This window comes from Schistocerca nitens, chromosome 7 (genome assembly GCF_023898315.1).
Source record: "Schistocerca nitens isolate TAMUIC-IGC-003100 chromosome 7, iqSchNite1.1, whole genome shotgun sequence".
In the NCBI taxonomy this organism is placed as follows: Eukaryota; Metazoa; Arthropoda; class Insecta; order Orthoptera; family Acrididae; genus Schistocerca; species Schistocerca nitens.
Window position 1 is genome coordinate 217,045,454 of NC_064620.1, and position 25,057 is coordinate 217,070,510.

The 25,057-nt window shown below is 40.9% G+C and overlaps 1 protein-coding gene and 1 non-coding gene across 2 annotated transcripts in view; one reads left to right on the top strand and one right to left on the bottom strand.

Annotated features, from left to right (window-relative positions):
* Nucleotides 1-9,916: 9,916 nt before the first annotated feature.
* Nucleotides 9,917-9,988, bottom strand: Trnaa-ugc (transfer RNA alanine (anticodon UGC)). Its single transcript has one exon. It is a non-coding gene; the product is annotated as a tRNA-Ala (tRNA).
* Nucleotides 9,989-10,125: 137 nt separating this feature from the next.
* Nucleotides 10,126-25,057, top strand: part of LOC126195010 (pancreatic triacylglycerol lipase-like) — a 190,853-nt gene continuing 175,921 nt past the window's right edge. Inside the window, exons 1-2 of the mRNA XM_049933436.1 lie at nucleotides 10,126-10,238; nucleotides 10,376-10,492. Coding sequence (XP_049789393.1) covers nucleotides 10,435-10,492 — 58 coding nt within the window. The 5' untranslated portion in view covers nucleotides 10,126-10,238; nucleotides 10,376-10,434. The remainder of the gene's footprint in view (nucleotides 10,239-10,375; nucleotides 10,493-25,057) is intronic.

A 25,057-nucleotide genomic window follows, 5' to 3' on the forward strand; every position in this document is an offset into this window, starting at 1 on the left:
CATGTCAGCAGGGGACTGTTCAAGCTGTTGGAGGCTCTATAATGCCGTTGGGCATGTGCAGCTGGAGTGATATGGGACCCCTGATACGTCTAGCTACGACTCTGACAGGTGACGCGTAAGTAAGCATCCTGTCTGCTCACCTGCATCCATTCATGTCCAATGTACATTCCGACGGACTTGGGCAGTTCCAGAAGGACAATGCGACACCCCACACGTTCAGAATTGCTACAGAGTTGCACCAGGAATACTCCTCCGAGTTTAAACACTCCTGCTGGCCACCAAACTCTTCAGTCATGAACATTATTGAGCGTATCTGGAATGCGCTGTTCAGAAGAGATCTCCACACTGTCATAAGCTTACGTATTTATGTTCAGAACTATAGGATTCCTGGTGTCGATTCCCTCCAGCACTACTTCAGGGATTAGTCGAGTCCATGCCAGGTCGTCTTGTGGCACTTCTGTGTGTTTGCGGTGGCCCTATACGGTATTAGGCAGGTGCTTCAGTTTCTTTGGCTCTTCAGTGTAAATAATGTACATTTGATGCTTGCCTCCTTGAAAATCATTCGGGTGGAGCTTCTTGCTTCAAATGATCGTTGCTGTCATATCCGTGAATACTGTCCACTCCCCCTGGGACAACCAACAGAGACAGCCGGCCGCTGTAGCCGAGCGGTTCTAGGGGCTTCAGTCCGGAACTGCGCTGCTGCTACGGTCGCAGGTTCGAATCCTGCCTCGGGCATGGATGTGTGTGATGTCCTTAGGTTAGTTAGGTTTAAGTAGTTCTAAGTCTAGTCTTCCCCCATGAACCATGGACCTTGCCGTTGGTGGGGAGGCTTGCGTGCCCCAGCGATACAGATGGCCGTACCGTAGGTGCAACCACAACGGAGGGGTATCTGTTGAGAGGCCAGACAAACATGTGGTTCCTGAAGAGGGGCAGCAGCCTTTTCAGTAGTTGCAGGGGCAACAGTCTGGATGATTGACTGATCTGGCCTTGTAACATTAACCAAAACGGCCTTGCTGTGCTGGTACTGCGAACGGCTGAAAGCAAGGGGAAACTACAGCCGTAATTTTTCCCGAGGACATGCAGCTTTACTGTATGATTAAATGATGATGGCGTCCTCTTGGGTAAAATATTCCGGAGGTAAAATAGTCCCCCATTCGGATCTCCGGGCGGGGACTACTCAAGAGGACGTCGTTATCAGGAGAAAGAGAACTGGCGTTCTACGGATCGGAGCGTGGAATGTCAGATTCCTTAATCGGGCAGGTAGGTTAGAAAATTTAAAAAGGGAAATGGATAGGTTAAAGTTAGATATAGTGGGAATTAGTGAAGTTCGGTGGCAGGAGGAACAAGACTTTTGGTCAGGTGATTACAGGGTTATCAATGCAAAATCAAATAGGGGTAATGCAGGAGTAGGTTTAATAATGAATAAAAAAATAGGAGTGCGGGTTAGCTACTACAAACAGCATAGTGAACGCATTATTGTGGCCAAGATAGACACAAAGCCCATGCCTACTACAGTAGTACAAGTTTATATGCCAACTAGCTCTGCAGATGATGAAGAAATTGATGAAATGTATGACGAGATAAAAGAAATTATTCAGGTAGTGAAGGGAGACGAAAATTTAATAGTCATGGGTGACTGGAATTCGTCAGTAGGAAAAGGGAGAGAAGGAAACATAGTAGGTGAATATGGATTGGGGGGAAGAAATAAAAGAGGAAGCCGCCTTGTAGAATTTTGCACAGAACATAACTTAATCATAGCTAACACTTGGTTCAAGAATCATAAAAGAAGGTTGTATACCTGGAAGAATCCTGGAGATACTAAAAGGTATCAGATAGATTATATAATGGTAAGACAGAGATTTAGGAACCAGGATTTAAATTGTAAGACATTTCCAGGGGCAGATGTGGACTCTGACCACAATCTATTGGTTATGAACTGCAGATTGAAACTGAAGAAACTGCAAAAAGGTGGGAATTTAAGGAGATGGGACCTGGATAAACTGAAAGAACCAGAGGTTGTAGAGAGTTTCAGGGAGAGCATAAGGGAACAATTGACAGGAATGGGGGCAAGAAATACAGTAGAAGAAGAATGGGTTGCTCTGAGGGATGAAGTAGTGAAGGCAGAAGAGGATCAAGTAGGTAAAAAGACGAGGGCTAATAGAAATCCTTGGGTAACAGAAGAAATATTGAATTTAATTGATGAAAGGAGAAAATACAAAAATGCAGTAAATGAAGCAGGCAAAAAGGAATACATACGTCTCAAAAATGAGATCGACAGGAAGTGCAAAATGGCTAAGCAGGGATGGCTAGAGGACAAATGTAAGGATGTAGAGGCTTGTCTCACTAGGGGTAAGATAGATACCGCCTACAGGAAAATTAGAGAGACCTTTGGAGAGAAGAGAACCACTTGTATGAATATCAAGAGCTCAGATGGAAACCCAGTTCTAAGCAAAGAAGGGAAGGCAGAAAGGTGGAAGGAGTATATAGAGGGTTTATACAAGGGCGATGTACTTGAGGACAATATTATGGAAATGGAAGAGGATGTAGATGAAGATGAAATGGGAGATAAGATACTGCGTGTAGAGTTTGACAGAGCACTGAAAGACCTGAGTCGAAACAAGACCCCGGGAGTGGACAACATTCCATTAGAACTACTGATGGCCTTGGGAGAGCCAGTCATGACAAAACTCTACCATCTGGTGAGCAAGATGTATGAGACAAGCGAAATACCCACAGACTTCAAGAAGAATATAATAATTCCAATCCCAAAGAAAGCAGGTGTTGACAGATGTGAAAATTACCGAACTATCAGTTTAATAAGTCACAGCTGCAAAATACTAACGCGAATTCTTTACAGACGAATGGAAAAACTGGTAGAAGCGGACCTCGGGGAAGATCAGTTTGGATTCCGTAGAAATGTTGGAACACGTGAGGCAATACTAACCTTACGACTTATCTTAGAAGAAAGATTAAGAAAAGGCAAACCTACGTTTCTAGCATTTGTAGACTTAGAGAAAGCTTTTGACAACGTTAACTGGAATACTCTCTTTCAAATTCTGAAGGTGGCAGGGGTAAAATACAAGGAGCGAAAGGCTATTTACAATTTGTACAGAAAGCAGATGGCAGTTATAAGAGTCGAGGGGCATGAAAGGGAAGCAGTGGTTGGGAAAGGAGTGAGACAGGGTTGTAGCCTCTCCCCGATGTTATTCAATCTCTATATTGAGCAAGCAGTAAAGGAAACAAAAGAAAAATTTGGAGTAGGTATTAAAATTCATGGAGAAGAAATAAAAACTTTGAGGTTCGCCGATGACATTGTAATTCTGTCAGAGACAGCAAAGGACTTGGAAGAGCAGTTGAACGGAATGGACAGTGTCTTGAAAGGAGGATATAAGATGAACATCAACAAAAGCAAAACGAGGATAATGGAATTTAGTCAAATTAAATCGGGTGATGCTGAGGGGATTAGATTAGGAAATGAGACACTTAAAGTAGTAAAGGAGTTTTGCTATTTAGGGAGTAAAATAAATGATGATGGTCGAAGTAGAGAAGATATAAAATGTAGACTGGCAATGGCAAGGAAATCGTTTCTGAAGAAGAGAAATTTGTTAACATCGAGTATAGATTTAAGTGTCAGGAAGTCGTTTCTGAAAGTATTTGTATGGAGTGTAGCCATGTATGGAAGTGAAACATGGACGATAACCAGTTTGGACAAGAAGAGAATAGAAGCTTTCGAAATGTGGTGCTACAGAAGAATGCTGAAGATAAGGTGGGTAGATCACGTAACTAATGAGGAGGTATTGAATAGGATTGGGGAGAACAGAAGTTCGTGGCACAACTTGACTATAAGAAGGGATCGGTTGGTCGGACATGTTTTGAGGCATCAAGGGATCACAAATCTAGCATTGGAGGGCATCGTGGAGGGTAAAAATCGTAGAGGGAGACCAAGAGATGAATACACTAAGCAGATTCAGAAGGATGTAGGTTGCAGTAGGTACTGGGAGATGAAGAAGCTTGCACAGGATAGAGTAGCATGGAGAGCTGCATCAAACCAGTCTCAGGACTGAGTACCACAACAACAACAAAGTCTAGGGGACTGATGACTTCATATGTTAAATCCTATAGTGCTTAGAACCATTTGAACCATTTGTTGAACCACAGAGACATGCATTTTTCCCTCACTCAACACGCGAGTGAAATGGCACAGAAGATCCCTAATATTGGTGTGATGTGCCCTCAATCGTGTATCGTACAGAATAACCAAGCACCTTACAGAATATATATATGGAAGGAGACAAGTAAAAATATGGAAAACATACTATATACAGATGTCATCCGATTTCCTATCTAATATAAGATTGGGACACACAAGTAACAAGACAAGAGACGGTAGCCAGCAGTAACCTACTAAAACTGTAATTATTTCTCTGTCACTCGCAGCCTGAACCACATCGGAGACTTACCGAAGAGCCGCCTCTACTTTTACCGCTCAGTCAATACCGGCCCACCAGTGGACAGCACAATAAGCGAATGAACTCTAGCCGGCCAGGGCGGGGCCACAGAACTGGAAACATTAAATGAGAGATTTGTTATCGCGGCGCCAAGTAAGCGAACCTGCCGCATACAGAATACAGATACAGTATCGCGTGCTCGGGCGTGCTAGCAACGTCTCTCCAGAGAGCGTTCGCTTCCCGATGAGGTGCCGGCAGACCTTAGTAGGACCTTAGTAGGACCGTAGAGATCTGGTAACTTGTTTCATGTGAGTGGGATTATTTTTTAACGAACAGAAATTCTACGCGTGTTCTGTGAACTACGAGGGCTGTAAATAAAGTAGTGGTAATAATGACAGAACACAATATTTAATAAAGTAACAAGTTACATTGCTTCGATGTAGTCTCACGCAAAGTTTATTACCTTTTACCAAACGACGAGAAGTCGCTAACAGTGCTGTTGATGACACCAGAGGAGAGCCCTACTGTGCAGAGTACAGGTAGCACTTCACCGGCCTCTGTGACCGAGCGGTTCTAGGTGCTTCAGTCCGGAACCGCGCTGTTGCTACGGTCGCAGGTTCGAATCCTGCCTCGGGCATGGATGTGTGTGATGTCCTTAGGTTAGTTAGGTTTAAGTAGTTCTAAGTGTAGTGCTCAGAGCCATTTGAACCATTTTTGAACAGGTGGCACTTCAGGTAGTCGGCAGTAAGGCAGGTGTTCAAAGACCTCCCAATTGCAACGTTGCAGTAACAGCTTGACGTTGTTTGCGGCAACACGATAGAGCGATCATCTCTCAATAAATGTGGGACATTTGCGCCATGGCGGAGATGTCGCTCCAGAAATCGGCAATAATAGTCACTGTTAACGGTTTGTTCCTCAGACAGATCACGCGTAAGAAAGCACCTAGTACTGGTATGCCACAATCGGCATAAGCTTCACATGATTGGCTTCTTGTCGAATTTTCTGTGGACGTGGCGAACCTAGGTGACGCCATTCATTCTATTGACGCTTTAATTCAGGCTCGTAGGCTTGTGCCCACTTCTAATCAATGGCTACAATACTCTGTAGGAATGCATCTCCTTCGACGCGGTGTTTGTCCTGGTGGATGCCAGCCAGTGCATACCGGTGACATTTCTGTAGGTCGTTGAGTCGATGTGGAACCCAACGAAACATAATTTTCCTCACGTTAAGACGTTTCGTCAGTATGTGCCACACCGTTTGTTGACTGAGACCAACCTCTACGGTTAATTCCTGGACCGTTCATCGATGATTTACGGAAACGAGGTCACTCTCAATATCAGTCCGATCTTGAGGAATGGAGGGCCGACATTTGCGGTGCCAATCCGCAGTCTCATTCCGACCCGCATGAAACGACTTGACCCATCATGCAGTCGTCCTGCACGGGAGTCCTCACCACAGGCTTCAAGTAATCCTCGGTAGTATTCTGATGCATTTTGGTACGGGTACCTTCGATTTTAATCCACGAACCTTGATCATCTTTTGAAAACGTGCTCTAGAGTGGTAAAATCGATTTAAGCGCCAAACAGCAACAATCTTTGCAACTGGATGCCCCTCAACACACACTACACATTTACGACAGCGCCTCCTGACCGCTTCCATATCTTATTTGCGCATGTCCGTTCTCCTTCAGTGTCTTGACTACGTTGCCACTACTTTACTTCCATCCCTCGTAGAAGACACTTATTGCTTGCCAAATACACAGCAACTCTGTGGCATCATTGTCTTGTCCTGTATGATAAGGACCACGTGACGTCCACTTTTGATTTGATCCTCTGAGCATGACCTACACAATAAAGTTTCTGATTGTTTGAACTTGAGCTTTTCCGTCGTATCGAATATTCAAATCACTGACGGGAATGCATCCGGGCAACGTCTTAAACAACTGCCGATCTTTCAACAGTTGTACACATCGTCATTTTCGGGGCACAAATGAAACGCTCTCTCGTTTCATTGAAAACTATGAGGCGTCCACCTGTCGAAATATCGGGCGACGAAGACGTTATCCAGGTGTATTCCCGTAAGTTATTTCAACATTCATCTTGTTCTACTGAATTACAAAAATAACAATGAAATCAGACATAATAATCGAATTACTACCAGTGACGCAGTGATGAAAATTGGATCGATTCTACATAACTAGTATCAGATTTTCGACCGTCACAAGAAGAATTCTTACACAATTAAAATTAAACACACCAAAATTTCAAGTAAAAGAAATCCCACATTCTCTTACAATATTGTACTGATGTGCTTTACACGAGGTGTCCACTAGTAGACATTTAAAAGCAGTTTTTATCAAGAAAAGTCACTAGGTATTTGTGTAAATTGCAGATGTTAAGTTAATTTCTTCCCAACTCACTGCATACTGCATTATTTTTGAGTATTCAGGACGTAGAGATGATAAACCATTGTGATAATACACACGTTCGAAGAGGTTGCAGTTTCCAAGTGACATAACGTCTTGTTGGTATTATTCTTTTACCAAAGATGCCAGACGATACCTCTGTCTTATGTTTCAATTGAATAATCATTTCTAAAGTAAGATATAAAAGTAACTCTACTTCCAGTTTTGTTCTAATTAATTTGTTCATGGAGTCTGCAAAGTTTAATACTGCCCAACAACATTATACAGCATTTGTGGGACTCACGTAGCTATATTACAGCCACACAACTTTCTAGCCGGCCGTTGTGGCCGAGAGGTTCTAGGCGTTTCATTCCGGAACCGCGCTGCTGCTACGGTCGCAGGTTCGAATCCTGCCTCGGGCATGGACGTGTGTGAGGTCCATAGGTTAGTTAGGTTTATGTAGTTCTAAATCTAGGGGACTGATGACCTCAGATGTTAAGTCCCATAGTGCTTATAGCCATTTGAACAACTTTCTATTGTTTCCACCAGTCACCTCCCATTTTAGACTATTTTTGTTACAGGTCTCATCTTTCTTTTGTCTACCAGGATCTCGTTTTCTGTTTGGAGCCGTCTTCGAAGTATCCGATTTGTAACAGTTGTGTCATTGTGATGCCAACTGCTGCTTAAATTGCTGCTGCAGATGCAGGATGACATGCCAGAGCCATACGCCGAACACGATGCTCTTCCCTCTCGGTATGCCACGTGGCCGTTCAGAGCCCGTTGTTCTTGTGACCGTACATTCTCGTGACCACCGCTGCCAGCAGACATGTACAGTAGCTACACTCCTGCCAAGTCTTTTTGCAATATCGCAGAAAGGAACATTCAGCTTCTCATAGCCCTTTTACACAGCCTCGTTCAGTGACGTGCTGATAATGGTGTCTTTGTCGCCTTAAATAGATTCTTGACTAACATCAACTCATTACGTCCAATCTCAAAGGTAACTAACGCCCACGACCGTTACATAAAGCAACCCTGATTTGTGTCCTCATAGCGGCGCTACAAGAGCCACTCTTGTGCGACAGGCGCAAATTTGAATAGACTTCATCTTTCAGATGTAGAAACACGCCTACCAACATTAGTTCGTATCACGCAATTGCGTCTTGTTGCGATTCTTTCCGTCAGTATATTTTAAGTTTTATTTTCTGTTAGCGAATTTTACTTCGAATTGGATGTTATTTTCCAAAAGCAAAGGGTTTAGTTTTCGACACGAAATTTTCAGGTAACATTCTTGATATAATTTATTTAATTCATAAACAGATACTTTCATTTTCTTTCCTTGAAATCAGCATATGGCCGCCAGCGAATGTAGCAATAGTCGTAGTAATAGCAATAGACGAAGTAATTCCCATCATCCGTGGATCACATTTACATGGATACTACACATTTAGCGATATTACATGTTACGAGAAGACGTCATTCACATATACAGGCATTTACATACTTACGCGTCTAATTTGACAACGATAGGACAATTGTCGGTTGGCAGTGTAAGTGTGAGGTAGGTATGTATTTATTATTATTACCAAACGAAACCCCAGATCCCCAGTAGAAAAACCAACATCAAAAAAATTCAAATGGCTCTGAGCACTATGGACTTAACATCTGTGGTCATCAGTCCCCTATAACTTAGAACTACTTAAACCAAACTAACCTAAGGACATCACACACATCCATGCCCGAGGCAGGATTCGAACCTGCGACCGTAGCAGTCGCGCTGTTTCGGACTGAAGCGCCTAGAACCGCTCGGCCACAGCGGCGGGCAAAACCAACTCAAGTGCGTCATTTCAAGAAACGGAATAGCAAATAAGGCGACAGAGACTCTCAAAATATCAAATGTTAACTGCCGGAGCACTCATAGTCCCAAGTTTCGCGTCTCTCGTGGAAAGCTGCCGCCACCACATAATTCTAGGAACTCAGCCGAACCCGAAGTAGAGGGCAAGGTGACTTCCGACAGCATGTGGAATTCGTGTCGGAAACATAGACTGGACTCTCCAGCAGGAGGAGTGTTCAGAGCGACAAGCAGAAGCATTAGATCTAGCGAGGTCCAAGACCAGTCTGATGCCAAACTAACGCTGACAAGAGTAGCCGGGATCAGTGGACTTTAGATTAATAACCGAGCGTTTCTATGTACCACCATTTTAAGACACTACAGTTGTAGAATCATTCAAAGATAGCATGGAAATATCCAGAGCATATGGTAGTAGTAGGTGGTGACTTTAAGGAGCCCATTGTCGACAGAGAAAATTACGCATATGTTATCGGCGGTAAGGACAAAGAGGGTTGTGAAGTAATACTAAAAACGTTGTCTGACAGCTGCCTCCGACAACTAATCAGACAACTCTCACGCGAACGGCATACTCTACACTTTCTGGTAAGAGACAGGCCTGATCCTTGCGAGAATGTCACCATTGTTAGAGGTACGGTATAGTCACCGAAGACTGAAACATGATCAAAGAAGAGAGGGCTTGTTTTGTAATTAGTCAGACTGACTGTCATCAGCTAATTTAAAGAACGAACTGAGAACATTTAGCTGAGATCCGGCAAGCGCAAAACAATTGTGGTTAAATATGAAAGACGCTTTCTTATCTCATATTTGTCGAGAATCACTTACGCATCGAATATTCCCGTTTGAATGGAAAAAGAGGGAAGAATGATGTCATCAATATCCGTATTTACAATAGAACAGAGTACGCAGTAGGCCAGTAGGGCCTAACATTCCAACATTCGTGCTTCAGTCTCCTTAAACGGATTCCCAATTATTTCTCAACGCTCGCTACAAAACCGTGCCAGAAGTCGGTGAAAATGATTAATGTTTTTTGTGTCGTCTTGATTGCCTTGCGTCTTTAAACGCTTCGCATGTGTACCAACGTATTTCGATTCACGATTCATGTCAGGGACAGGCTTCTCGGCAATTGCAACTGCTCCACTCACTTTCGTCAACAAACTTCTGTTAACCTCATACAATATCCGTAACCTGCGTTCTGGAAATTTGATGTTAAAATTTTGGAGATGCCGGGGATCGAACCCGGGGCCTTTCACACGCAAAGCGAACGCTCTACCACTGAGCTACATCCCCGATGTCTTCCCTCATGCATTACTGCCAATGTCCTTCAACCAAAGGTAAACTTAATGGTGTATATTATGAATACAGTTTCGGATAATGAAAATTTCAGAAATACAGCTAAAATACAGAACATCTAATGTTTTAGGCTTCCAGTGTAACGTTAAAAAGACGATACCCCGAGGATACAATGAAGCATCGCTCAAAAGGGACAGTCAGCACAACAACAAACATTCATTTGAAGTAATTCTTGAGCTCGTGACAGGTCAGTAACAGATTTTTTAAATAAATGTCCTATGTCCTTCGACCATAGCTAGGGTTACTGATGTATATTACGAACACGGTTTCGGATAATGGAAATTTCAGAAATATAGCTAAAATACAGAAAATCTAATATTTTAGGCTTTCAGTGTAAAGTTAAAAAGACGATACTCCGAGGATGCAACGAAGCACCGGTCAAAATGGACAGTCAGCACAACAACAAACATTTATTTGAAGTAATTCTTGAGCTCATGACAGGTCAGTAACAGATTTTTTAAATAAATGTCTACTACTGAAACCACTAACACAAAGCAGATATCAGGCGAAGCTGTACGAGATGCATTCCTCGTTGTCACCCATAGTGCATGGAGAAATATGCACACTTTGTTCATCATCAATGATAGATTCAGTTTGCTGATGAGAAAGTGTACTGCATATTTCAGTTCACTCTTCTGTTACAATCGTAGTTTTACACCTTCATGTTACCAGGAGGGTAATATAATCATTCCAATTCAACACTGTAAAATTTTATGTTACTATAGGTAATACTGTTACAAAATAATTCAGAATGTTAGTTATTAATATAAACTGGTGGTTTATTAAAGAAGAAGCAATCATTGTTGGTTTATGATTCAAATATACATAATTTAGGATCCTAGGTATTTAGTGAACTTGCTGACACAACAGAAAATCAAAATTTTAAAAAATATCAAACAAATTTAGTCTGTTTGGATGACTTCACATAACATTGAGAACATTTTGCCACAATTCTATGCTTTTGACACACTGGTTTTATGCACATCAATCTACTTTTCCGTTCTATATTTCACAGACACCACGCTCACATTTTTCCTGTTGGTAAAATTTCCTGTTTGGTAATTTCAGTAGCGTCAATAGCTCCTACAATTTCTGTGTATAGTCTAGTTGAATTTCTCACTCAAAAGTGTGGTTTCACTAACTTCAGGACAAGTTCCTGAAAGAAATGCTTTTTCTTTCTTGAAGAATCTTTCTGTCAATCTGGATACTTTTGTGACCACAGAATAGATGCACTGAGAGTTGCGATGTCGACATCATTTCCAGGATATTCGGTATGACTAACGATTTGTTGTACGTTCCCAGCTTTATTGTCCCGTCATCATATCACCCACATTGACTATCCTGTAGTCTCATTATTGTGAGATTATGGTACTTGTCTGTTTTTCCTTTTCTTCTTCAACAAAGTCATCGTGGTGCGGTTGAAAGCAGCATAACACATTTCTCTTTGCATCCAAGTTTCCCAGGAGTATTGCCGGATCCAATTGTCGAAAGTCCTCAAGACGGCGAATAACCGTTTCGCCATCGTTTTAACCACTTGATGATGGCAGAACGTTTATTCACTGTTATACTGTGGACTTCCAAGATTTTCAGGTGTACTGCCGGATCAGCCAATACACACAAGAATCGTGGAATCTGCATACATGTCGAGAAAGCCTCATATCACATACACTTCTTTTTCTTTGGAATGAATGAGACCGTGGTCATCTTTTTCGTGAACCCAAATAAGGAATATTTTTCTCTTTCGTTGCACTAGACAAAGCTCTTGAGGCATTTCTATTGTTTATTGTAAGAGTTCCAGCTAATGTTAAGTTGTGATTCAACAATTTTTCAGCTAGCTGTATGGAAGTAAGAAAGTTACCTAAAGTGGTCCCCCTTCTAGACTTAAAACATTGTCCAACCATATCCAACAAAACACATTGCCCTTTATTTACTTCTCTCTGACTGTCCTTCATGCCTATATATACTGATAGATTATATACATATTCAGTTTCAGCATCTGTGTTTACCCATATTTTATTCCATACTTTGCTGGTTTCGATATCATACATAGTCGAAATGGGCAGTTGGTATGGAAAGTTGCCAGTCTTTCATTGGCAGTTAGTCACTCATTAGGACTGTAATTATTCATGCCTCCATTCACTAAGATAACAAAAGCGTATCTTATTGCCTGAACATTGTCGTTTGTATCTGCAATTCTGATGCTGCGAATTTTTATGTCATCCCATCTCGAAAGCTGATGATTGCTGAAATCTGGTATGACATAACAGCCATGAAAAATGGATTTTGAGAGGTGGATGGCTCATCCATATCTCAGAAACACTTGTATTATTTCCATTAGTTTTTCCTGGAGCCCACAATGTGGAAGTAAATGCCAACAACTCTTGATTTGTCATATTGTGTCATTCTTTAGGTTATTCTGAGATTCACTGCATATACTAAATACTTCTTGATATTTTTCATTAGTAAGCCCTCATATAATATCTAATATGTTTCCAGGAAGAAAGAGGGAAAACGTATTTACTATTGAATCGATAATTTTACTGCCATTTATAAACCAGGCTTTTATCGAAAAATACTATGAACTGCCCTTCTTCATTGACATAAGGGTGTAGAAATCCATGCTAGACCACCTCTAGATTTGAACATACCTGAAAGATTTGGATCTTCATCCTCAGTGCCATCTTCTAATAAATTCTCTGACTCTGGTGGCTGTGTCATTTGATGCATTTTACTCATTTATGTGACTTCACCAACTTGACAAATTGTGCACATAAAGATTTTGGTCACAGAGATCATATGGATTATCAGTATTTATAATCTTTCAAACTCCTGTGTGCAGTAACTCTTGTCCATGTATACACTCAGAAGCTGAAGCTAACAATGGCACAAATGAAAATAACAACAAAGACCCATTATAAATCTCATCATTGTCATTGTTTTCTTATCTCATCAAAGAAAACTGAAGTACAGGATAACAACAATATTGGTGACAGTACAAGTTTTATTGCTTCTGCTTGAAATAACAAGGCTACAAATGAAATTATATTACCTACAAATTTTGTAGCAAACACTACCAAGAAAGTAACAAGAAGTCTCCACATGAATCATGGAAAATAATTCTAAAATGTAAAAGTTAAGTATATTGGGATATATTGTCTGAATAACTCGAATGGATATATAATAAACAGATACACAGACTATCAAATTGCAACCACAAACGATAGTATAAATGCATTCAAAAAATTATAACTGGGATAATTTCATTACCATCATTGGCAGCACAAGGGTTAATGTATAACTATTTATTTTTCACAAAAATTGCTCTTTTTGACAAATTCTTGAGCTAACATAGCTGAAATGTACCAACATCCTAGAACTTAGAACATATTCTGACTTAGATGTACTTTGATGTGAACAAGATGCGTGGAGCCACCAATAATTTGTGTATCAGTATCCACAAGTAATTAGAAAACTTGATGTACTCCCACTAAACTATCTATAGATTTTGCTAATAAAGTTGTCAGATAAAATTTAAAAAATATTAAGCAACTTACTGCCAGATAATATTATTTCTAAACATAAACCTGCTAAGAAAATAAAGTCTGTAACAGTCAACTAGTCTTTATAAATCATATTATTCAGGCTTATAATGAGAGACATATTACAGATCCCCTATATGAGCAGAAGTCAGTAAAAATGTATTTGTGTGAAATTACTTGGTATTATGGAGCACTGATAAGTTAAATATGCTGAGCCTAAATAGGATAAGCCTACTGTGTGAACTGTAGTTAGGTCTAAAGACAAATGAGTAATCTGTAACTTATATCTTAAATGGCACTCACAATATAAAAACAAAATATAGCACTATAAAGAAGGGAAAATGCTGCCTAAGAAATTATCTAATAACACCAAGATGAAATATAACAGGTGTTTACTAACTGTTACAATATGCAGTCATGACATGACTCAAAACCTTGCAACACAAAAACCTAAACGCTAACTTGTAACAGTACTGGTACTATAAATATGAATTACCAGTGAGAAGTTACTGTTACATTTTTTATCATGCATTTCATCGTCTTCTCACATAAATGGTGTCGTTACCAGTTTCGACTTGTTATGAAGTTGTCATCAGCTGAACTGTTTAAACAGAAAGAAAAAAGGGAGAGTAAAATACTTTTTACTTACAAATCAAGAATACGATTTTAGGCTGATATGCATTCAATTTCTCAGTAGCCTCCATTTACGAAATCATCCCTGTAAAATAACTGTACCATGAAGCATAACAGCGTCTACATCCCAGGTATGTCAAAAGGTATGTTACAAGGTGAGTGGATGATAGATGGATACCATTTGAGCACATCTTGCTAATAAATAATAATAAGAATTTTTCATTTGCATGCTAACATGTCTGAAATGTGGAGGAGGATGCAGGCAATTTGGATCACACAAATCTAAGCCACAGTGTGGGTTCGTGAAGGGTTCCAATACAGAGAAAACTATTTGCTTGTACGGTGAGCAGTGTGCGATTTGCAGGGGGGGATGGGGGGGATTTCCCCCCCTCTGCATCAGACCATCCCCTCCTCTGGTTTTAGTTTATGTATCCCAACCTGGGATGTTTGTTTCCCACGTACTGGAGTAAAACTTTACATATAATATAAATTTGTGGAGCCGAACACTGAAAGTTTTTAATAAGTCTTACTATTAACACTATTAATATGTTTCAGTTTTCTATCATCAGAATAAGTACAACTGTTCACAAATGAGCTTCTACGTTTTGAATTCCCCTCATATATCTGTACCCGCATGTAGATGATTTTGTAAATAAGCTTTACCTATAATGTACTTTTAAAGATATAACAAGGGATGGCTTTTCTGATAATGCATACGTGTCAATAGCGAGTTTCGGCATTAACATCTATTTATAAATAGCTGTTTAACCATGCGTAACACCATGGTCCAAGCTAGTAACATATATAATTCTACTAACCCCCTAAGACATCCCCCCCCCCCCACTGGTAGAAGCACAAATCGCACCCTGACAGTGAGAGTGTTTTTAATTCATTAGACAATAAACTAGAGGCTACTGGTATTTTCTGTGTAGTGTCAAAAGCCTTTGTCTGTGTGAATCACAGCATTCTCTTAAGTAAATTAGCAGCAGTACTGCGAAATGGTTTGAGTCTTACCTAACCAAAAGGAAGGGTGTTGTTGCAAAATGCTGGTGCAGTAAGCAATCAGTCTTCATCTGACTGGGAATTAATTACATGTGATGTTTCTCAAGGATCCATCTTGGGTCCATTGCTTTCACTTGTGTACCTTAATGGCCTCTCGTCTGTTACATTGCCAGGTGCTAAGTTTGTTTTGTTTGCAGGTAATACAAACATTGCAATAAGTAGCAAGTCATGTACAGATTCAGAAATAGTTGACATTGAAATTTTCACTGACATTAATAAATGGTTTAAAGCTAATTCACTGTCATTAAACTTTGAGAAGCTCCAATATATGCAGTGCAGAACCTGTAAGAGATTTCGTTCCAACATGTGTAGAACATATGAAGACATATGATGGAGGTTGACAGTGTTAAATTTCTGGGATTACAACTCGATGATAAATTCAGTTGGGAAGGACATACCATAAAATCGATGAAGTGCCTAAACCAGTCTGTATTTGCAGTGAGAATGATGCCGAATGTAGGATATATATATATATATATATATATATATATATATATATATATATATATATATATATATATATATAACAAAACTTCCATACTTTGCTTACTTTCATTGTATTATGTGATACAGGATCATATTTTGGGGTATCTCGTCATACTGAGCAAAAGTTTTTAGTGTGCAAAAACGTGTAATAAGACTCATTTGTGGTGTAAATTCAAGAACATATGTAGAAACCTATTCAAGAAACTTCGTATTCTAACCACTGCTTCTCAGCATATTTATTCCTGAATGGAATTACTTGCAAGTAACGTATCTGTATTTCCAACCAATAGCTCAATACATAGTATCAATACTAGGAATAAGAACGATCTACATAAACACCTAAAATCACTTACCTTGGTCCAAAAAGGGATCCAATATCCAGGAACATACATTTTAAATAAATTGCCAGAAACCATTAAAAACTTGGTTTCAGATAAAGCACAGTTTAAACAGAGTTTGAAAGACTTTTTGATAGGGAACTCCTACTCCGTAGATGAGTATCTTAACAGGGACTGTCTGGCCAGCTTAAGTAAAAGTGTCTGTTAGATTCCAGTATTGACAGCACTTGGTCACAACGATCAAGATTACATATTTTGTTTATGATAAATTTATTAGAAGTGCATAACTATGTTTCATTCTGACACAGTATTAATTCTGTAAATATTAGCGGATCCAATTTACTGTAATGTATTCACCTACTTTGGCAATCTCCTGATAAATGATGAGTGAGGGTAGTGAGTATTATAATCAAATGTTTTATGTCTTTTGTGTTATACTTTCTGACTTGCTCCACATCCACAGGAATCATCTCATTTTTTGATCTATGGAACGAAAGCTGAATCTAATCTAACCTAAGCTAGGTGGGCAGTCTGGGAGACAATGGACATTACTGTCAGCGAACTCCAGTTTTATTCACTTACAGAAGGTGCTCAATAATACCACTACCAAATTTCGATACATTTTGTAACTCGCCCGGTGATGTCTTGCTGAACCCTTGACACACTCACTCACTGAACCTGACACCATTGCAGTTTCATTCCTAGAAAAACCCTGGTGTTCTAAACAGCCATGGTGTCACCACAAGATCTTGTGGCACCAATACAAGCAGCTGCTGGTGGAATCCGTGATATGTAGGAATCTTGTCAAGGATTTGGCAAGACATCAGACGATACACAAAATGTATTGAAGTCTGTGACGGTCATATTGAGGACATTCTGTAAGTGAATTAAACTGGTGTTTACTCCACGACACATTCCTCCAATACTCCTTGGCTAGTTTGTATGATCCAAACTGCCTATGTCGTCTTCCACATTTCAGAGATTCTATCTCGCAGATGAAGGATTTTCGAACACAAATTTATCAGCACGATATGCTCACATGGTACCCAAATACGAACCACCACTCTTTGTAACATACCTCCTGATACAGCCTGTGTGATATTAGACTACTTTTACATCATGAGGGAAAGGTGAAAAAACAGCCAAATCAATTGCAGTAGTACACGGACTATTGCAGTCTCCTTGACCTAGGTTTTGACGTCGTTAAAAGCGTCTTCTTCAGAAGAATCAAGGATTGATACATAAAATGGTTAACATTATATAGATGTTAAAATATAGGTAAAAGGCAAAAGTGAAAAAAATCACTGACTTAAAAAGAATTTTACACTTACTAGGTACATGACATGTGGAGCTACGTTAGATATAGAGCACAAATTAAGATAAGATCACCTCCACAGTGATAAAAGCACAAAATATTGTGCTGGCTGTTATTAGAAAATGCTTCTCAAATGCAACTAGTGAACTGATGTCATGCCAGTGTCTCTTGAGTTGAGCAAAATTTAGGATGTAATAGGGCAGTACATGGACGCACAGAATAAGTGTGCAAAGTGCCGGAGAGAGCAGCATTGAAATAGAAAACGACTAATTTTTTAAACATTGTATAGAAAAGAAGGACTTAATACCTGTATGGTAGTATAAAAAACAAACATATGGCGTTTTATTTGACTGCCACCCAAAAAATTTTGATAGAAACTAATGAATCAAGTCAAAATAAAATAACTTGAAGTATGTCGTTTATAAGTGAAAAAAGGGAGAGAGGGACTGGGGGTAAATGAAATGATGGGAAAAGATTGATGATAAGAGGGGGAGGTGAAATGGAGCAGTTTAACTAGTTAAAATGTGTAAATGTCATCATAATTACTGTAGCTAATTAAATGCCCTCTTTTGCTCCTGCTGTCTTATCTTACATCATTTCACTTATGCCCCTTCACCATCTCCCCTGTGTTTTCACTTATAGATAATGTACTTCAAGTTATTTTATATTTGACTTAACTCACTAGTTTCTACATAAAAATTTTGGCGATACCCAAATAAGACCCCATATGTTTGTCTTTGATACTACAATATGGGTGCTGAGTCCCTCTTTTCTCATACAATATTTTAATAACTTACCCATTTCTAACTATTTCAGTACTGTTCTTTGCCACACTTTTGCACACTTATTCTGAGCATACACATACATACCTCTTGCGTCCTGAATTTTCCTCAACTCAAGAGACACTGGCGCTACATCAGTTCACTAGCTGCATTTGTGAAGCAACTTTTTAATGACAGTCAGTAAAATATTTTGTGGTTTTATTATTATGGATGTGATTTAATCTTCATTTGTGCCTCATGGCTGCACATTTAATGTGCCACCACACATCATGAACCTGTAAGTGTGAAAATTCTTTGTAAGCCAGCGATTTGTTTTTACTTTTGCATAAACCTATATTTTTGCATGTATGTACTGTTAACCATTTTAGACGTTAATCATCGAACTTTCTAAAAAGACTTTTTAAAGATGTCAAATCCTAGGTTAAGGGATTTTCAGTAAACCTTGTACTTATTTTATCCCCAATGGATGCAGCTGAAGTCCATGACTATTCCTTTATAGAGTGTAAAATAATAACCAATACAAGTCACAATAGAAGGTGATTTTATTTAACACAGGACCAGTTTCGGGCTTATGCCCATCTTCAGATGGTTTACATTCATGTACACGTTTCCATACTCAATGTTGGAGGTCACAGTTTATATGAAAAACAAATAGCTGATGATGACTAAACAGACACAAATGAAACATTTTGATGTGGCTAAGTGACATGTGTTGTAAACTATAATAGTAATTACATACTGGAGGTGTATCCATATCGTTTCCAAGTTGCATTTCTCATGTTTCTTACAAAAATGTTTCGTCTTTAACACGTCATTGTACATTACCCACCACGCTAATTATTTGTTCTTCCATATTATGTATCTTATAAAATAGTGGCACTTTAGATGTTAGTACTTTTATATGCATGTACACTCTCAACATACAGCGAGCTTACATTTGAAACAGGGGTTATGGTCAGAGAGCTTAGGTCCAAGAAGTACAGAGATGTTACACATACAGACACAGATATTACAAATTTCGAAAATGAAATTTTTACATGATTGTGGAACCACACTACCATTTGTAATGTATAGAATGGTTCCTACCAAATCATACAAGATTAAACAGACATTGTCTTCCTTTCCCCAAAAATTGCTTGTTGTGAAGAGATATGAGTTACAATTTTCAATTTTTCTTTAAAAACGTGTAGAAGTGACTTGTTCGCAAGGTCTACCTGTTTATTGAGAATTGGGTGTGGTAATCTAAAGCTTGGGCTGTAAATTTCGAGCTCTTAAAGAAGATTCATTTTCTGTGCTTTGCTGACAGTGTGTAGTATTTATAGGTTGCCTTTAACGGCTGTGGCTGAGTGGCCATTAAGATGTGTTGCAAATGTGGATTTCTCAAAGTTATTTAGCCGAAAGCCCTTATTTGTTTTTGATTTAAACAGTGATATGTGGCGCTGAGTATGGAAATGTGTGTGAATGCAAACTACCTGAAGATGGGTACAAGCCCAAAAGTGGCCATGTATTAAATAAAATCACCTTCTATTGTGACTGGCAGCAGTTATTATTCTACACTGTTAACTGTGTACTATTACAACTGATTTTGCTGTTTTTCTTCATCTTTTTCTCGTGAAGACTGAGTTACAGTTGCTGTCTCCAGCCATGTTCGAGATTTTTAGACTAGTTTTCTCTTCATAACTGGGGACTGGCGGAAGTTTTCAGAAGCACATGCACTTACAAAACCCCACATGTTTACATTTCATTACATAGGTTATGAGCAAACAGACATGACAAAATATTAAAAAAGAGAATTGTTACATGATTGTGGAACCACACTGCCATTTATAACATACAGAATGGTTGCTAGCAAAGTATACAAGTTTAAACAGACCGTATTTTTTTTGCAAAAACTGCTAGTTTTGGGGTGACTATGAGTTAAATTTTCGATTTTTAAATCTTTTCAAACTAAGACCGAAACCACGTTCGAAATAGAGGAAAATAATAGTACAGTTTCATGTTTCTGTAAGCTGACCTGTTCATGGGCTATTGTATCTCTTTGTAAAATGTAGGTGGTTTGTAAGTGGGAGTATTTCCGATCTGTGATACACAGATTAAATAGTCTGACTCTAAATTAGTAAGCGCAAATCATTATCTGGATATATTAAAATAAGTAGCTGTGATTAACGGTTATAAGGCAAAAGAAATTGTTAACGTGTATAAGAAATTAATTAAGAAGTGGACGAGAAGTGTGGATGATAAATCTGAAACACAAGAAAAAAATCATTGTATTCAATTACAGAAGAAGAACATCTGAACAGATTTCTCGTTCTTCTCCTAAGAACAAAAAGACTTTACTCTTCTGCACTGACAATCGATTTCGACATAATACACTCCTGGAAATGGAAAAAAGAACACATTGACACCGGTGTGTCAGACCCACCATACTTGCTCCGGACACTGCGAGAGGGCTGTACAAGCAATGATCACACGCACGGCACAGCGGACACACCAGGAACCGCGGTGTTGGCCGTCGAATGGCGCTAGCTGCGCAGCATTTGTGCACCGCCGCCGTCAGTGTCAGCCAGTTTGCCGTGGCATACGGAGCTCCATCGCAGTCTTTAACACTGGTAGCATGCCGCGACAGCGTGGACGTGAACCGTATGTGCAGTTGACGGACTTTGAGCGAGGGCGTATAGTGGGCATGCGGGAGGCCGGGTGGACGTACCGCCGAATTGCTCAACACGTGGGGCGTGAGGTCTCCACAGTACATCGATGTTGTCGCCAGTGGTCGGCGGAAGGTGCACGTGCCCGTCGACCTGGGACCGGACCGCAGCGACGCAAGGGATGCACGCCAAGACCGTAGGATCCTACGCAGTGCCGTAGGGGACCGCACCGCCACTTCCCAGCAAATCAGGGACACTGTTGCTCCTGGAGTATCGGCGAGGACCATTCGCAACCGTCTCCATGAAGCTGGGCTACGGTCCCGCACACCGTTAGGCCGTCTTCCGCTCACGCCCCAACATCGTGCAGCCCGCCTCCAGTGGTGTCGCGACAGGCGTGAATGGAGGGACGAATGGAGACGTGTCGTCTTCAGCGATGAGAGTCGCTTCTGCCTTGGTGCCAATGATGGTCGTATGCGTGTTTGGCGCCGTGCAGGTGAGCGCCACAATCAGGACTGCATACGACCGAGGCACACAGGGCCAACACCCGGCATCATGGTGTGGGGAGCGATCTCCTACACTGGCCGTACACCACTGGTGATCGTCGAGGGGACACTGAATAGTGCACGGTACATCCAAACCGTCATCGAACACATCGTTCTACCATTCCTAGACCGGCAAGGGAACTTGCTGTTCCAACAGGACAATGCACGTCCGCATGTATCCCGTGCCACCCAACGTGCTCTAGAAGGTGTAAGTCAACTACCCTGGCCAGCAAGATCTCCGGATCTGTCCCCCATTGAGCATGTTTGGGACTGGATGAAGTGTCGTCTCACGCGGTCTGCACGTCCAGCACGAACGCTGGTCCAACTGAGGCGCCAGGTGGAAATGGCATGGCAAGCCGTTCCACAGGACTACATCCAGCATCTCTACGATCGTCTCCATGGGAGAATAGCAGCCTGCATTGCTGCGAAAGGTGGATATACACTGTACTAGTGCCGACATTGTGCATGCTCTGTTGCCTGTGTCTATGTGCCTGTGGTTCTGTCAGTGTGATCATGTGATGTATCTGACCCCAGGAATGTGTCAATAAAGTTTCCCCTTCCTGGGACAATGAATTCACGGTGTTCTTATTTCAATTTCCAGGAGTGTATATGGCATAAAGAAATTGTAGTTTACAGAAAATACTCAAGTCTGGCATCTATAATATAAAAGATGGAGCCTGTATGAAATTTTACATAGGCCAAAAGGGCCTTTTAAAAAAAGTTGTGTCGTAGGCAGTACTAAAACAGCTTTCAGTTCCCATGTTTTTGCGGTACAGACATGAGGTTCAAATGGTTCAAATGGCTCTGAGCACTATGGGACTAAACTGCTGAGGTCATCAGTCCACTAGAACTTAGAACTACTTAAACCTAACTAACCTAAGGACATCACACACATCCATGCCCGAGGCAGGATTCGAACCTGCGACCATAGCGGTCGCGCGTCCAGCATGTAGCGCCTAGAACCGCTCGGTCACCCGGGCCGGCTCGGACGTAAGGTACGATGCATAGATCAACATCTTGATACCAGTCATTATGTTTCCAAACAACGCCATTTGGATACACTTCAAGTGCTTGAAATTAACACCAATTAAATAAAAGCTCCTCACATCGTCGAATTAACAAAATGGTTTCGGTAATAAAGCCTTCTTCGAAGTATCTTCCTGTCTGTTATAACGTCCCATCTCCCCGCTTTTTCCCTTTCTTTTTACATGATTCCTCCTTCTGCTGGCTCGCACTTGTCTAATAGCAATTTGATGTAATAATTGTCTAATTCTGGCTGTTCAGTGTACACTTAAGACTGCCATGTAGCGCTTTTGCTACTAGTGGACTGCGTCTGCTGGCAGGCGTTCAGTACGCAACTACATGTCTGTCTACACAGGTGGTTCTCATAATCAGTTTTGTACTATAAACACTGCTTATCTTACGTACACTCTAAAACAAAAAAAAACAAAAAAAACGGCGCACTACGAAGAAATTATCCGAATGGGGTGGAAATCTGCAGATGTGATGTGCATGTTCAGTCAAACAAATGATTACAATTTTAGATAAAGTGGATAATTGTATGAATGCATCGTTTCGCGGCGATATGAATTAATAAAATTTTATGGGGCTTCCAGCTGCGTAAGGTGGTTAAAATCCCACGAGCTTTCGGCTGAGCTCTCCTGGGTCATTGTCAAGTGTTAAGACTGACTGCTGTGTCGCCGTGGCTGCGTCGTTATATAGCCGCACTGCTGGCTGTGACGTCATTGTTGGTGCTCTCTTCCTCGTCATATATGGTAATGTTTTTATCCCGCGTCCGTCGCGCCCGTTTTAACATCGCGATAGCCAGGTCCCAGGCTGTGCTCAGCTGCAAACTGCCATCCTTGTCGATGGTGTTTTCAGAAGTTTTTAATTCAGTAGTTTCTTTTATGACGCTATCCCAAAATCCCTTCGTCCTCATAACGACACATGTTCTATCGAATAGAATTCGGTGTCCATTTTCTAAGGCGTGTTCTGCCACGGCTGATTTTTCTCTTCTCAGGTGGGGAAAGATCCAGCGACCTTGTCGACCAAGGTCGGGTTTGGCAAGCACGAATTCAAGCAATAGAACCTCTCGGTATGTGCAGACGGGCTTTATCTTACTAAATGTGTAAGCCGAGGATGGCTTGCCATGAAGGGCAACAACATGGGCCGCATAATATCGTCAACGTACGCTGTACTGTACTGTAAGGGTGCCCAGGATGACAACCAAAACGGTTCTGCTTTGAAAATAAATGGCGCCCCAGACCATCACTGCTGGCTGTCAGGCCATATATTCGGACAACTGTCTGATTGCTATTCTACCTCTGTCTAGGGCGTCTCCAGACACGTCTTCGGCCTGGACTCTTATTGACTGGAGTAGAATTGTCTTCAGTGATGAGTCTCGCTTCGAACTGAGCCCCAGTGACCACCGAATACGTGTCTAGAGATGTCCCAGAGGGGCACCAACCCTACTGTCGCTCGCCATACAGCCCGACAGCCAGGAGTGATGGTCTGGCATGCCACTCCGTCTCGTAGCAGGAGCCCTTTGGTTATCAAACGGTGCACTCTTAGAGGACAGCGATATGTTCACGATATTCGACACCCCGTTTTATTGCCCCTCATGGTCAACAAGTTGCTGGATCTTTCCCCAATTGAGAACGTTTGGAGCATTATGGGGAGGACCCTCCAACCAGCTCGGAATTTTGACAATTTAACGCGCTAATTGGACAGAATGTGGCACAATATCCCTCGCGAGAACATCCAACTCTATCAACCTACGTCAAGTGGAATTACTGCTTGCCAAAGTGTCAGAGGTGGACCAACACACTACTGACTTGCTTATTTTCTGAGGCTCTTTTTCCTGAACAATCATCCAATTATCCTGAAACTGAAACGGGTTGTTTGTCTGTACATGAACATCACATGTACTGATTTGCGTACAATTCGAGTAATTCTTTTGTGATGCGTTTTTTTTTTTTTTTTTTTTTTTTTGTATAGGGGTTTGTGATATTTAAGAGTGTATAAAAGTTAGTTTGGATTATAATTTAAATCTCCAGCTAAAAAAACTGAAGCATCCAGACACCATGGTCGAATGTCAGCGTAACTTCATACACCTACACATCATCGGTGCTTATGTAAATGATTACAGTGACAATTCTCTGTGATGGGTAGGATGTGCACCCCAACGTATTAGCGTTGTTCGTGTTTAGTTTTACTACCGGCCCTGGTAAGGTTTATAACGGGCGTTAACAGCGTCAGACGCTGAACGATCACCATGAAGGATACAGAGATCCCACATATTGCTATGAGACAGCGTTGTTAGCAACTGACAGAGCTTGAAAGGGGTCACATTGGCTCACTGGTAAATTGTGCAATATCCAAATTTGTGGGATATTCGGACCTGTCGGTCTCCCGATATTGGACTGCAGGCATACTCGTTGTCTAGGTTTCTGTCAACCAGGTCTGACCGCCATAATGGAGGGCCATCGTATTGTACACCGAGCACATCATAACACCTCCACATCTGCACATGCTATCCGAGAACAAGTAAGGGTTTCCTCCAATATCCTGTGATATTCCACACTATTTGTTGGAGATTATAGTTGGAGTCTGGAACGATGCTGGTCGAGATGAAGCTTGTTCTGCTCACCTGTGTCACGCATTC